At 39.8% G+C, this 15,277-nt stretch overlaps 1 protein-coding gene across 4 annotated transcripts in view; it reads right to left on the minus strand.

The window, feature by feature from the left end:
• Positions 1-15,277, minus strand: part of LOC122811923 (carbonic anhydrase 6-like) — a 255,244-nt gene that overhangs the window by 183,618 nt on the left and 56,349 nt on the right. For all 4 annotated transcript variants that reach the window (XM_044084093.1, XM_044084092.1, XM_044084095.1 and 1 more), the window contains one exon: positions 11,159-11,310. In XM_044084093.1, coding sequence (XP_043940028.1) covers positions 11,159-11,310 — 152 coding nt within the window. The remainder of the gene's footprint in view (positions 1-11,158; positions 11,311-15,277) is intronic.

Raw genomic sequence — 15,277 nt, forward strand, 5'->3', positions numbered from 1 at the left:
TAGTCTGTCTCCTACACTCTACCTCCCCTACATCTCCTACTAGCCATTCTTACTTTCCTTTCTTGTTTCCAAACTCTTATACAACTAGATCCTACCCACTTTAAATAAGCATCTGCTTAACTATTAACTCATTTTGCTCTAAGCAGCTTAAGTAATAGTGTAACTAGTCACATTTTCTTCTGCTAATTGTTTAAAACCTTGTTTGTAACAACTCACATACTTGTGTGCCAATTGTTAATACTCTGTGTAATTGAATTGCCTGAGGAGCTTTTTTTCTCTCCAGGTCTCTGCTTGAAAGATCCTATAGCAGATTGCTACTACTATGTTACTAAAATTTAATAAATTGTTTTTTTGTCCTGAGGAGCTTTTCTCCCAGGGTCTCTTCTGAAAATGAGCCAAAAGCTCAGCCAGACTAACCTAGTTAACAAATGTAAAATAAAAAATAAATAAAATAAATAAAAAAATGTGAATTCCTATAAAAATGAAAAGGTTTCTGACCACAGTCCATGGAAATGAATGGAGAACCATAAATACCTTACTATGTGAGATTTTACTTGGTCAAAAGGATTAAAATATGATCCATAACATGATGTATTGGCCAGGGTGACAAACTCCTATACATGAGATTTTATTCAAACCTAATACATTGTGCAGTGGGGAAGCTAAACAGCACACAAATACAAAAGCATGGAAGAAGCAGGTAAGCCATGCTTTTTATATGTGCAGGGGTCATTTTGTAGAATGTGTACTGGTGAACATAAAGGTTGTACTCTTAGTGTAGTTGTCCTTTAAAAGTATGCAAAACTGTCTGGGATTATACTTGTTACATAAATACGTAAATCAGCAGAGTACTAGAAAAGTTGCTTTAACTATCTAAGGATAAGGATACAACTATTTGCCTCTTATTTTCCTAAAGTGAGCGATGCAAATTGTGTTGCTTAACATCATTACAGTCTGCATTCTAACAAGGATTCCTCTGTTCGACACTTATCAGTAAATTTGACAAAGCACTTGCAACAGGAAAGACAAACAAGCAAAGTTATTTGGATTGTAAAAATGAAAAAAACACTCAAGACTTTATAGCTAAAGGTGGGTCTTATACAGGAACCTTATATTAAAGTTGTTGTTTCGCTACTGCCTTGTTGGTTGGTCTTCTTTATTTTTTGGCATTTATTTTGGAATGTATTAGAATGCTGCCTTGACTCAGACATTAAACTAGCAAGTAAATCAACCCATATGCTGAAACTAGGGATTATATAAACACAGAGACCTGAGCGATTTTCTGATGCTTCTGAGGACATATTGCTGGTAAATACATTTGAAGTTACCAGTTACACTTACATGAATGACTAATGAACTGTGTGATGCCTCATCACCTTCAAAATAAGTTAATTAAATGTTTCATTTAAAAAAAGGGAATATGAGAATATAGGTACTAAATCACACCAGTTACCCTAGAACTGTGTTCTTTCCAGCTTCTTTCTTATGTATGTTCAATATCATTAACAGCATTGACAGCTAACACCTTGGTCCTGAATGTCAAAGAGAAAGCAAATTGCTTCCTTACAAAGACAGCAGTAAAACCTTAGGTCAGAAACATTCACTCATCCGGTCTCCTCCTTCATGAGAATTAATTATTAGTGTAATCGTTGCAGGATATTGAGATTACTGCATGCAGCCCCTTTTAAGGGGAACTTGATAACCATATTTACATTTACTCTATCTGAATGGCTTATCTTCATGATTAAATCACTTTTCATTATTCTTATATAGCGCAGTATTTTCCAGAATGCCCATCCTAATATGAAGATGAGTTGAAGTATTTTGTCTTAATTATAGGTTCATAGGTTCACAGGATGTTACTAGGCTATTGACCCGAGGGTCTTTACAAGCCTAGCTGTTAAATCCCAATATAATACTAGATGAGATATCGTCTATGCCCAAGGTTTTTCTAGCAAGGACTACCCATGTCCAGGAAAGAAGTCAGGGTAATCTGAGGCGAAATTTATGGTTTCCTATCCAGTCATCCAGGTTGCACTTAAACAGGGTCACGGAGGTAGAAAAAACAGGAATGAGGAACTCCACGATGGTACAGCAGACAAAACACTTCTTTATTGTGACCAAAAAAGAACAGGAATGATGAGCGCTTTCTCGTACACAATGTACGCTTCTTCAGATCTCACGGAGGTGCTCTGCTTGATATGGCTTGGAAGCCTATTCCAGAGGAGTGGCAACCTCTGAGAGATGCCTCTGTCTCTCCAGCAGGTCCTGTTTATGTCACAGGCTAGACTGAGGTTCCTGGAAGTGATGACTGTAGTCCCATTTAACTTACAGATGTGTAGCATTTCCATTAGATTTGGGTCAGTGATAGCCCTGTAAACAAGACATAAGTGGCCTCCAAATAGTCGATATGCTACTGAGTACAGTAACAGCAACATCAATCTGTCTGTATAAGACATGTGCTGGAGACACTGAATTTTCTTAGTTAGAAATGTCTGAGGTCTTTCAAGTTGCTGCAGATTTCTGGTATGGTACATAAAGGGAGCATTATATTCAATAATAGGCCTGATGAGGAATGAGTACAGGGGAGTTATAACCTCTTTTTCTCTTGAGGTGATGTCTTTGCTAATCAGGTGAGCGACGCAGAATGCCTTCACTACAGTACATCCATGGTGGTTAAAGTTGAGATCACAGTCAACTTGTGTTCCTGGGTTTTTCACTACTGAATTGGTACTTAGGGTATTAGTGTTTATTTTATAATCAGCAGGGACATTGTTTCTACTGAAGGGAATTATGAGGTATTTTTTAGCATTTAAGACCATGGCTTTGACACCGGTCATTGATCTGTGCAAGTCCCTTTTGAAGGCTGCTGACATTGCTTAGGGATTCAATGATAGCATCTAATTTGCAGTCATCTGCTAACTTGGTTAGCCACAGCCCCTCTGTTTTGGCCTGGACTTCTGAAAAGTATACACCAAACAAGAGGGGACTGAGCACTGACCCTTGTAGGACACCAATGGTGACAGGTCTGCTGGCAGAGGTAAAGTCTCCCACTTAGACTGAGTGTTGTTGATCAGTGATCCATTTTGCAACCCACCTGACAACATAGGGGTTGATATTCAACTGGGTTAGTTTGTCAATGATGCCCAAATGTGGGATAGTGTCGAAGGCCTTAGCCAAGTCAAGATAGGCTGTGTGCATGGCTTTGCCCTTGTCTATGGCTCTGGTCATGTTCTCAAAGAAGTCCACCAGCTTTAGCAGGCATGACCTGCCCTTGACAAAACTAGAATGGATCCAGGGTTTGGAGGTCACCTATATCCTTATTTATGAGGTCCATGATGACTCGTTCCATTGCTTACAGATGAGGCTGGTTAAACTCATGGATCTATATTTACCCAAGTCTGTTGCCAAGTCTCCCTTGAGGAGGGAGATAACAGTCGCTGTTATTCTTTCATTGTGGACAAAGCCAGTACTCATGCTGTGGTTGAAGAGAGCGCCTAATGGAGTAGCTAGCTCTTGTTTTAGAACATTAAGAATGCAGCCTGAAATGCCATCTGATCCCATGGAGGTTGTGTTTTTAGCCTCAGAGAGAGCATTGATGACACTCATTGGAGATGCAGGGAGGAGGAGATGATGAAGACATGGTTTGTGGAATGCTTGTGGGGGATAGGGGATGAAACTTTCACCAAACCTGTCTGCTAGCAGGTTTGCAATTTCCGCAGGGTCAGTGTGTGGGATGCCATCCACGATTAGTTTAGCACACATCTGAGTCCTATCTTTTAGTTTGCAGACATAGTTGAAGAAAGCCTTATGGTTATCATTTGCAATGGTTGCTAATTTTTTCTCATAGTTGCTCTTTGAAGATTTTGCAAGTTGTCTTATTTGCTTGTTTAGGCTGAGGAGGGTGCTGTTCCAGTTCTGGGATCTCACTTTTGTATTTTTAGACAGCAGATTCTTTTTCTTATTGTATAATTTATTAATCCTAGACATCCACCAGGATGGCTCATTTTTTCTTGAGGATCTTGCTTTAATCCTATCTGGCATGGCTGTGTCTATACATTTGTGTAGATGTTTATAAAGGGGCATCAGTGTATACCTTAGTATAGTCGTCAATGCCATCTGTGAAAACTGGAGCTTGGAAGTTGATTATACCTTCCCTTAGGAGGGTATAGCTTTGGTAAAGTTTTTTACCTGACTTCTCCTTTCGGGAGTTCTGGTGCTATTGTTACTTCAAAAATGACTGTTTTATGGCTGTATTTAACAAGTGCGGACCCTACACTTAAGACATTGCATCGGTCACTCACATTGGTGAGGACCAGGTCTTGTGGAGTGGGGCTCTATTTGTTCCAGGGCATTTGAGTTAACAAAGACAAGGAACTTTTGTGCAAGTGTGTTTGGGCTCATATAGGTCTCCCAATTAATGGAAGGATAGTTGAAGTCACCCATGACTAGGGTGTTAGGTTGTACCTTAATTGTCACAAGTAGGTCTAAATAAGCTGTGTGGGCATCTTGGTTCATGGAAGGGGGAAATGTAACTAACGATGATCTGAAAGGGGGTCATACCCATGATAATTTGGACTTTGAGTAGCTCCACAGAGTTGTCTTGTCTAACCAGTCTAGAGGTGTAATTATCTTTAATGAAGATAGATACTCCATCTCCTTTAGTTCTTACATTTTCAATTTGCAGTCTGAAAGTGTGGAAGGCATTGTAGCCTTGCAAAGTTGGGGTACTTTCTGTGGCCTTGAGCCAGGTTTCTGTGACTGCACAGACATCAGCATCTTCCAGAGACAGCATTGCTTCCAGAGAGTGCAGTTTCTGATTTAAACCCCTAGTGTTTAGCAGCATGACCTTTAGTTCCTTTGTGTTTGATATTTTCACATTGGGAATTTTGTTGTTGTGACATTGCCTAAAAAAGACATTATGCAGGAGGCATGTGCCTTTGCCAGCAACCAAAAGCCTAGAGGTGCCAGGTGAAGACCATCTCTGGCAAAGCAGCATGGTCTATCCACCATGTACTCCCAGACTGACAGAAACTGGATCTACTTAGAACGACACCAGAAACTAAGCCGGTTATTGAAGTCAATCATTTTCTGTTTATATTGTGGTATCATACTAGGTGAGGGTAAAATGCTGCTCAAAGCTGCAGACATACCTACCTGGGACACATATTCAGAGAGCTCACAGAATAAATGGGAAGGGTAACATTTTGAGGCATGGTCCACAATATTAGGTATTGTGCTGTATGTGTTCAGGCCACATCAAACAACTACAATAGGTATGTGCATGATACAGTCTCAGAATTTGTATAAAAGCTGAGGATCTCTTGTGCAGCCTTCTGTTCTGCATTTGCCACACACTAGGATATTCATATACAGACAGAACTATAGAGATCTTCATTTCATGGGTATGTAAGATATGTGGATTATTTGTCACTAGTCATGCATAACTCTTAAGACATGAGAATGATGCTTGCAGATTTGAAAGTGCCTTGTGGTTCATAGGTTCATAGGTAGGTACTAGGCTATTGGCCCTAGGGCCTATATAAGCCTAGCCAAAAAGGTACTCTGGCTTTTGCCACCCAAGAAAATTATTTTCTTGTGCCCCTATCGAGCAGAGCCACAGAAGTGATCCCCGGGGTGAATTTCCTATTTCCCATCCAATCATCAAGATTTTTCTTGAAGAGTGCTAATGAGGAGCTTTGTTTGATATAGATAGGTAGTTTGTTCCAGAGTATGGGAAGTCTCTGGGACAGAATATATCCCTCCAGCATGTTCTATTTATTATGGTGACAAGGTTTAGGTCCCTAGAACGTGTAGCTCAAAGGGATTGGAATTTCTTTCAGTGGAGCATGTCCAACAGCTCTGGGTTTGACATAGCTTTGTATGTTAGGCAGAGATCGCCTCTGAGTAGGTGATATATGACGGAGTAAAGCTGGAATTTTTTTGAGGTGGTCTGCGTAGGGCATCTGTTTGAGGCTGGTAATCCTCTTTGTGAGATATTTCTGCGGCCTTTCCAGTTGTTGGAGATGTCTTGTGAGATACATACCAAAAGGCGCATTGTGCTCTATAATGGGTCTAATGACTGATGAGTAGAGGGGAATAATTACCTCTTTTTTCCTGGATGAGAAACCTTTTGTGATGAGGTGTGTCACGTAGAAGGATTTCCTGACTACTATGGCGATGTGATTATCAAAGGAGAAACTACTGTCCACCTGTGTCTCAAGGTCTATTATCACACTTTCGGTGTTAAGTAGACTACCACCTATGTGGCAGTTCATGGGTACAGAGTTTTTACCTAAAGGGATGACAATGCACTTTTTTGCATTGAGCTTAAGGCCATGGCTTTGACACCAGGCATCTGTCTCAGTGAGGCCCTTTTGTAGGATGCCCACATTGTTAGGAGTTTCAATTATGGCTCCTAGTTTGCAGTCCTCTGTGAACTTCATTAGCCAAAGACCTTCTGTGCTAGCTTGTACTTCAGAGAAGTAGATACCAAACAGGAGAGGACCCAGGACTGAACCCTGTGATACTCCACTTGTCACTAGTCTGAAGTCGGATTTGGAGTCTGCTACTTTCACAATGTGGGTTCAGTATGGACACAGGGAAGGCTATGTCTTCTGTGGCCATGTTTAGGAAGTCTGCTAGTAGTTGGTCTACAGCTGTGGAAGTAGTTTTTAGTTTAAGGATCACCTTCGTCAGGAGCGAGGTATGTACTGGACTAAAGCTGTAGAGCTGTGGGTAGTTTTGACTGGACAGGGGTAGAGAGAGGGGGGGTAGATGTAGTAGTGTCTGTGACAGATAATACTGATTGTACAAAGTAGGAATTAAACTGTGTGAAGATAGAGTCTGTTGTATAGTCTGTTTTTGGAGTAGGAGTATTGGTCTTGTCAGGGTGGAGTAGTTTGTTTAGTGATGACCAAAAATGTTTTGGGTTGTTTTTATGCTTGTCTCATAGGTTAGTATAGTATCTTTGCTTATCCTGCTTGACACGGAGTTTTGCAAGGTTTCTAAGATATCTAAATTGCTGGAAGGTATTTTGAGTTCTATTTTTATACCAATTTTTCCAGGTTTTATCCCTTTCTGTCATGATTTTTGTTGTTTTTTTTTTTGTCAGCCATGGTGTGGGGTTGGACTTTACTCTTTTATTATGTACTGGTGCTAGATTATTTAAGGTCTGTAAGAATACGTTATTAAAGTGTTCTACAGCAGTATCTAGAATCCAGTCTAATGTTGAGTGTCTCACTGAAGTTTTTTTGATTCTAGCAGGTTTGATTATTAATTGTCTGAAGTTGAATAAGTTTATGGATTCAGTGGGGGTAGTGGAATTTATGAGTTGCCAGTCGATATTTAAGTCTCCAAGTAGGATAGTTTCATGATTAATTTGTTGGGATATCCAAGACAGGATGCTTTCAGCAGTATCAATGTTATTCTCTGATGGTATATAAATTTCTGTTCAACATGTAGTTTTCCTAGTGTTGGTTTTTAGGAGTGTTACTAGTAGTTCACATTGTTAAATGTGGTTGTGTCCTCTGAAAGTAAGGTGATGGTTAGGGAATTTTTGTAGATGATTGCTATACTACCTGCATGCTTGCTTTATCGGTTGTGCCGAAGTATATTGTATCCGGGGCCGAAGTATATTGTATCCGGGGGGGGGGATCTCATTATCCTTTATTTCTTTTTTAACCAGGCTTCAGTACCTATGACTACATCAGGAGTGTATGTGACAAGGTAGGCATGTATATCATGGATTTTATTGCACATACTTCTTAGGTTCATATTGAGTAAGGTGAGTTTGGATTATGTTTTTTGCTGAGATGTATTAGGTGACTGCTTTATTTTAGGGTTGGAAGTGATGGTTTTATGAACATTGGGTCCTTGGCTAGGGTGAATATCTCTGCTAATTTTTTGAATTGATATTTTACAGAGGGATGAGTGTGGCCATTTATATTTTGGTCTTGGTTTGGTATTGGATCATACATTTGGATACTTAGTTTTGATGTAAATAAATCAGATATTGTTTGTTTGTAGAGACAGGGTATTTTGGAAAAGTAGGCTGGGTAGATGTTGATCTTTGTGAATATTGGTTGAAGTCCTAAGTATTTGAAGGAGGTGGATTTGATAATTGGTGTAGGAGGCTTGTAGACTGTGGAGGAATAGTAAAATAATCCTAGTTAGAAGCATGTGATTTAACTTGGATTTTATCTTTGTTTTAAATAAGGATTAGAAAATGTTAGGAGGGTACTAGTTTGGTTGTACAGATGTAATTTGATAGTTAATGAGGGTAAGGCTTAAGACACTTTGAGAGAAAGTCTTGGGTGGTAAACAAGAGTGGGTGTTACTACTGGGAGCAATTCTATTGAAAGTTTTCTTCTGGAGGAGACTAATGGAATTGGTTTGAGGAATATTTGGGTGGTGCTATGGAAGTTTAAATGTAGAGTATGAGGGGATGGGTGGGAATTGGGGGGTAGGGTGGGGAGAGGAGTGAGCCAGAGCATTAGAGAGGGCAAAATAAATGGTTTGAAAACTTGGCGAAGAGACAAAGAAAAAAAAACAATCAGTGACTTAACTTAAACAGTCACAAATCTTCTGAGAGAGATAAGTAAAAAGAACAATGCAGTTTAAAAGACCTCTGAGCTAGTAGATGAAATTCTTGATTCTGTTGCTCTAGGACACAGTTATAGTAGTAGAGTAAGTAAAATATCACCTTGACCTGACTAATGGTGAACATGAATCCAAGCACCTGATGTGAGAGTAGTGCCCGCAGCCACATGATATTCATGGTATCAAAGGAGAACTACCTACTAAGCCATTGATACTGATGTGTGTGTGTGTGTGTGTGTGTGTGTGTGTGTGTGTGTGTGTGTGTGTGTGTGTGTGTGTGTGTGTGTGTGTGTGTGTGTGTGTGTGTGTGTGTGTGTGTGTGTGCGGGTGTGCATGTGTGTGTGTGCATGTGCTTGTGCATTGTGCTTGCATGCTCGTGTGTATGTGCATGTGTGTGTGGCAGTGGAGGGAACAGGATTTCGGGGGTGTCAATGCTTCATCTTCTGTTGCACAGGAGGGAGATTAATTGTAACTAAAGAAAATGGAAGCACTACACAGTAACTAATTTTGCCTGTAAATCAAAAAAAAGCAGAATACAGCATCTGCATACGTTTCTGTGATAATTATTTTATCATCTTGCAGTTTTTCTTCCATCCTCACCTAGACTCCTGATTTGCCAGAGTTTCTGTTTGCCAATAACTTTTTTCCTTTTTTATATTTTCTGTCATTTGACTCAAAAGTACTTTCATTGAAACAGGAAAAGGATATCCCTGAGTGGGGAAAGGACAGGAATATGTCTAAATTAGGAAGACAAAAGTGACACATGTGACAGCAGTGGTGACATTTGGATATTAGGTAGCTATTGTCTGTAGGCTGAAATAAGCACTAGTTACATCAAGTCACCGGGCATCCTTGTATGCTGTCAGAATGGACCTGCCTACATATAACCAGCTACACCAGCAAGGCTCCATTTCATGTCACAATATAATACCTCATTAGCATTGCCACCTAAGAATGACACTTTTTGCCACATGGTAGCACAACAGTACTGATGTTATTTGGGATGGTCTCCTGTTATCATGTGGTATTCTCCATCAAGTGCTCTTACCTAGTAGTAAATATAATTGATGCCACTGCTACTACCCTCCCTGCCAACTGCCAATCTTGCTGCCACGGTCCAGGGTTTAAACATACATCAGATGTACAACAGGTAGGCATCCCACTACTGGGTAGTACATAAAATAGAGTAATGTACTTGCCTGTCTAGTGATGTGCTGACACAGTTTTATGTTAATATACAATTCTTTAAACAGACATGTGAAGAAGAGCATACTGTCTTCCAGAGAGGTTCCATTTTGTGTAGAAGAGTTACTGGTTTTGGACTTGAACTAATAACCTGTAGCACTGTCTTCTCACCATTTTAGCCAGTACCTTAAAAAGCACATAACTAACATGAGACATGAGATGTTAGTTACTGTTTGGTCACTGACTGGCCCTAGCATTGAAAAAAGGCCAGTGGCAGTTTTCAAGGGTTTTAATATGCCATGATCTGGCTAGGTGTGCATTTCTGTAGTGGATGTGATATTGTGGCTTGAAGTTTTGGGGTCACATTCCCCCCACACACACATGTACCTTTATACTGACCACAGCTTCTCTATCTTTGGGCCTAAACCATGGGAACATCTCCAAACCACTTTAATAGAAATGTGCTCATACCCCAAAGTCTAATCACAACTAAACTCTCATCTTCAGCAACAAACAACATGCAAATATACATTCTTTCAGGACATTCCTGTTCTTTTACCTCTGCTCAAGCTACCTCCTTATCTCTTCTTTCCAGTCTTTTTAATTGTGTCTTTTATTTTATATAACAACTTTGTAAATATTTGTTTATATACATATTTTTATTTCTACTCAGATTTTATTCTGTCCTTTCACTGGAAACTGTCTACACATCATAAACTACAAATATGTATTTTTTTCTTTCTCCCAGGCTGACAATGAAATTAATCATTTATGATCAGTACTCAATGCTGGTTAATAAATAAATAGTTCCTCTTCTACATGAACACTGGAGATGGCCTGGCATGTGTTTTGCATCTTTTCAAGTGTTCTGTGTAATGAAACTGGAAGTGTAACGAATAAAAAGTATGTCAATTAGCGCAGACGTTTAAAGCTCTGAGCTGTCAGTGAATTGCTTCCTGTTGTCTAGCATGTAAGATTTGTTTCCTTCCATCCCACTTTCACACTGTGTGGCTCTGAGCAAAGTCACTTAACCAGATGTGTTCCCACGTCACCCTTAAAAAAAGACATATGCCCAGTCCACTTACCTGATTAACAAATGCATACATAAATATTATTAATTCTTAAAATAATACATTTGTAAAATACATCAGGCTTTTATTACATGTTCTTTGCCTAAAATGAATGCAGTTGCACATGGAAATTAATATTAAATAAAATGTTTGTTTTTGGAATTCCACTACTCGTTCAAAATTTTCAAAATAGAAGGACATATAAATGAAGCAGAGCTTTGACAAAAATTCTGCATCACTGGGGAAAAAAAAATCAGCTAATAATGTTTTATGTGAAGAATGCACTGTCTTCATGTACTCACCTCCATTGGGTATGCCTTTTTATTAATGCGGTGCTCAGACCCTTTGGTTAAACGTCCAGGGGCCCCAAAGTGGAAATGGAATGATTTGAGTTTAAATATAGCTGGGTGTAGAGCTCCACGGAGGGTGTAGTCTTCTTTTAATTTCACATCAACTAGAGAATAAAAAAAATAATGCAGCTCTGTATTATGGATTGAAGAAAAATTAATCAGATGAATGTGGGAATTTAGCAAGTAGTTCTTTCTATATGAAGTACCACAAAGCCAAAGTAACTCCCATTTCTACTGAAGGTGGGTCTCTAGATGCAAGCATTTTACTTTACTCTAGTATTAATTTTTATAATACCTGAAAACCCATGAAGGTTTGGTATATCTTGTCCTTTAAATATTATTCAGTATATAGCTGCAGTTTAATATAGATTACACATGAAGTGATACACTTGCTAGGAGTCTTCTTCTTCTTTCGGCTTTTCCCAGTTAGGGATCGCCACAGCAGATTATCTGTCCGCTCATGATTGGCAGTGGAGTTTTATGGTGTTGAGTTGCCAGACTGGTGCCCAACCTTGCACAGAAGGCACACACACATGCACACACTCACACCTAGGACCAATTTAGAGTGTCCAATCCACCTACTGCATGTCTTTGGGATGTGGGAGAAAACCGGAGCACCTGGAGGAAACCCACACGACCACAGGGAGGACATGCAGACTCCGCACAGAAGGCACCCCAGCCGAGAATCGAACAGGAGAACCTCTTGCTGTGAGGCAGCAATGCTAACCGCTGCACCACCGCGGCTGCCCTTATACACATGCTAGGAGTAAATTCCATTAATTATATTTATCACTGAGTTCAGAACAGTGTACTTTTGTCATAAAGAATGCTCGTTTGCATTCACCTGTCTAAGCTGAAGACATTATCCTCCAATGATAACACTGCATTTGTTGTAAGCTGAGAGATCTTCTTTACAAGTGCATGAATCATTAATGTTTCAACAGAATCCCAAATGCTCAAATCTGCCTAGAGCTGCTAACAGATTAACAATCAAGTACAAGACAAGCAACTATATCTATTATTGTTACTGGTTTACTCTGTATCTATACAGCAATGGGATTTATTCTTTGTAAGTAGATAATGTGTGAGTTTAGTTTGAATGTCTCTTTCATCTGTCCTTGGAATGTTGAAATGTTTCATAGTTTCCTAGCTTTTTAAAAGCAGCATTTGTAGGCAGACCAAGAAGGAAGAGGAATGTTGGAAACGGCTACCACCCCAGTTGATACAGTCAGTGTATAAAACTAGTTACACTAGGTACAGTGAATGCAAAGATTTTTTTTTGTTGTTGTTAGTTTGCTAATGTATATAGGAGGTTGCTTAAAATAATCTTTGTAACAGTGAGGCATGAGACCTTATGTTAATACCAATACCAGTGTTCCCATGGCAGTGACATCACAGTACCAGTTCATACTGTACCTTGAAAATGTTAGAATTTATGATCCCTTAGGCTGGAAATTTTTTTTACAGTAGCTAAGTGTACATGTCTCCCAGCTGAAAACCAAGAGGTTTAGTGAACTTCTGTGGTTTTCGCAAAATACTTGTGAACTGCATGCTTAAAGTCATGACCGATGAATGGATCAAGCCAATGCACAGCTTCAGATACTGATCTCATAACTATTTAGGCAGCCTTATTTACAGTTGTGTAAATGTTATTAGACTTCTCAGAGTGCTCTGAATTTAGAGTTAGAACAGATGCCTGCACTACAAGACCCACCCAAAGAGCATGTGACTTTTGTTTTAGTCTGGTCTTCTTTATGTGCAGCTTCTGTTTATAGATGACCTTACTTAATTGTTAGAGATTAGAATTAGAAAGCTTTGACAATACTTATATTTCTTTGTACGGAAGTAGATGGGTGAGTATGCATAGCATAACCAATGGGCAGAGTACTTCTGATGCCATTTTAAATGGTGCCATCTATGTTGTGTATATTAATACTGTACTATCCTGTGGAACTTCTCTGAGCCACTGCTTTAGCCTTTCTGCAGCACTGCATCTCACTGTATAACTCTATCATAACTATTACTCTGCAATATATTTTCTTTTGCATAATTTTTGTAGTGTACTGTATCTGCAATATCTGTAGAACCAACCACACATCTACTCTCTGTGTTTGCAATACATCTTCAGATCTCACTTTAAATTAAAAAATGCATGTTGTCTAGAATCTGGCCAATGATGCTGATTTGTTAGTGAGGTAGCCAGTTGTTTTTCTGTGATGCCAGGAACATAGTTTCATAACAGCCTAAGGAAATGGAGGACTGAGTATACTTTGAGTACTGTGCAGAGTTGGAAGAAAGTTAATTGTCTCTCTAACAGACCAGAAGGAGTGCATATAACTGGAGATGGTCTTTGCAAAAGTAAGTCAGGCTGTAATAGAGGCACCTGAAATATGTCACATCATCTTAGTGCTGTATCCAGTCATCAATACTCTGAATTTCCTTTTAAGAAATAAAAGTAGGTGATGGAAGATGACAAGACAAAAGGTTAGCAGTTTGGAAAGGTGACATGAAAATGCATTTCTATGATATCTCTAACAATAGTCACTTCTGTGAAACATTGCCCTGTAAATTGTAATAACATAGGGCTGGATTCACGAAGGCTTGCACGGAGTCTAAGAGTAGAGTAAGACTCCATGCAGCCAACATGTCCGCCGAGCGATCCAGGAACAGCCGGTAGGGGTGTGCAACAGAGCTCCTTAAACGAGTCCTACACGGACAGGGCTTGGATATGCAAATTACCTGAATTGCAGGCAAAAGCTATGCAAATGAGGTAAATGTGTGATCCAGGAAACCAGAACCTGTCCGAGAAGGAGTAGTGTTATTTGCAGAAATGTACTCAGTTGACAAATGAGTATGGTTCTGCAAATAGCAAAACGGAGCTGTGACAGCTCCAAAAAAAAGGATGCATTCACATGAGTAAGCATGCCAATGGCCAAAAATATGGCCATTGGCAATGTTATGTGATGCAAAATAAAAATAAAATAACTTTTTTTTTCATCCCGATCTCCGAGGTTTAAGCTCTAAAAACCAGAAAATCAATAATGAAAATCCACAAATGTGGATTTTAATGCTAATATCAATTTACAATGCAAGTGAATGGCAGGCTGAAAACAACATGGCCACTGAGTAAAGGTTGCTAAGGGGGGAAGCTCAGTCTAAGAGATGTAACCAAGCATTAGTAGGCAATCCTATGTAAATGAGGGTTAGGATAGTGAATCGCAAGTTTACATAGCAAATGAGCACAGTCAGTGGAGTGTAGGAGTAGGATAAGGGGAGTAACAGAGTAAAAGATAGGTGACATCATGAGGGGGGTATGTATGAAAGAAGTGAAGCTCATTGGAGCAGAGTGGCATGTGTCAGCTGTCATTTACACATCATTGAAAGAGGTGTGTCAACAGGTAGGCTAGGTAAAGGCAAGAAATTGAAGGTGTATGCCATGGATAACACTAAAGTTTCTTGCTGAGTGGGTATGCGCACGTGTGCGTGCCTGTAAACCCGAGTAAGACAGTGTGCGTGCGTGCGTGTAAGCATGAGTGTGCGCGTTTAAGTCGGAGTAAGCATGTATAAGGCTGTTTAATGAGTTGTAAGCGCATTTGCGCCAGTATGCATGCGTTTTAACAAGAATAAGCAAGTTTTTGCCTGTGCAAGCATGTGTGCACGTGTGTGAGCTGGTGTGCGCATGTTTGCACTTGTGCGCATGGCGCTGCCCCCCGAGGAAACAGAAAGAAAAAAGGAAGCACAACAAATAGTAGAAAGCTACCAGGGAGTACTAGCAGAGCTAGCAGGTGAAAACAATCAGAATCAGGCAATTACACATGCAGTACACTAGCCCAGCCCAGCCCAGCACTTAAAACTCTGCAAACAATAGTCCATTATGTTTCTCTCAAGAGACACTGCAACACTGCAGTAAGCTAATAGAAGTGAAAACTGAAAAAGCTTTACTGAGACAAAGAAATGTTAGGGGCTGCCATTGCTGTTATAAGGCGACATATGCAACATGCTGAGGGTGGTGACAATGTGAATGCTGCTGGACAACCCACAGTGAGGAGATGGAGAAGAGTGTACAGGCCC

Source organism: Protopterus annectens, chromosome 9.part0 (genome assembly GCF_019279795.1).
Source record: "Protopterus annectens isolate FY-2018-M chromosome 9.part0, PAN1.0, whole genome shotgun sequence".
Taxonomy (NCBI): Eukaryota; Metazoa; Chordata; order Ceratodontiformes; family Protopteridae; genus Protopterus; species Protopterus annectens.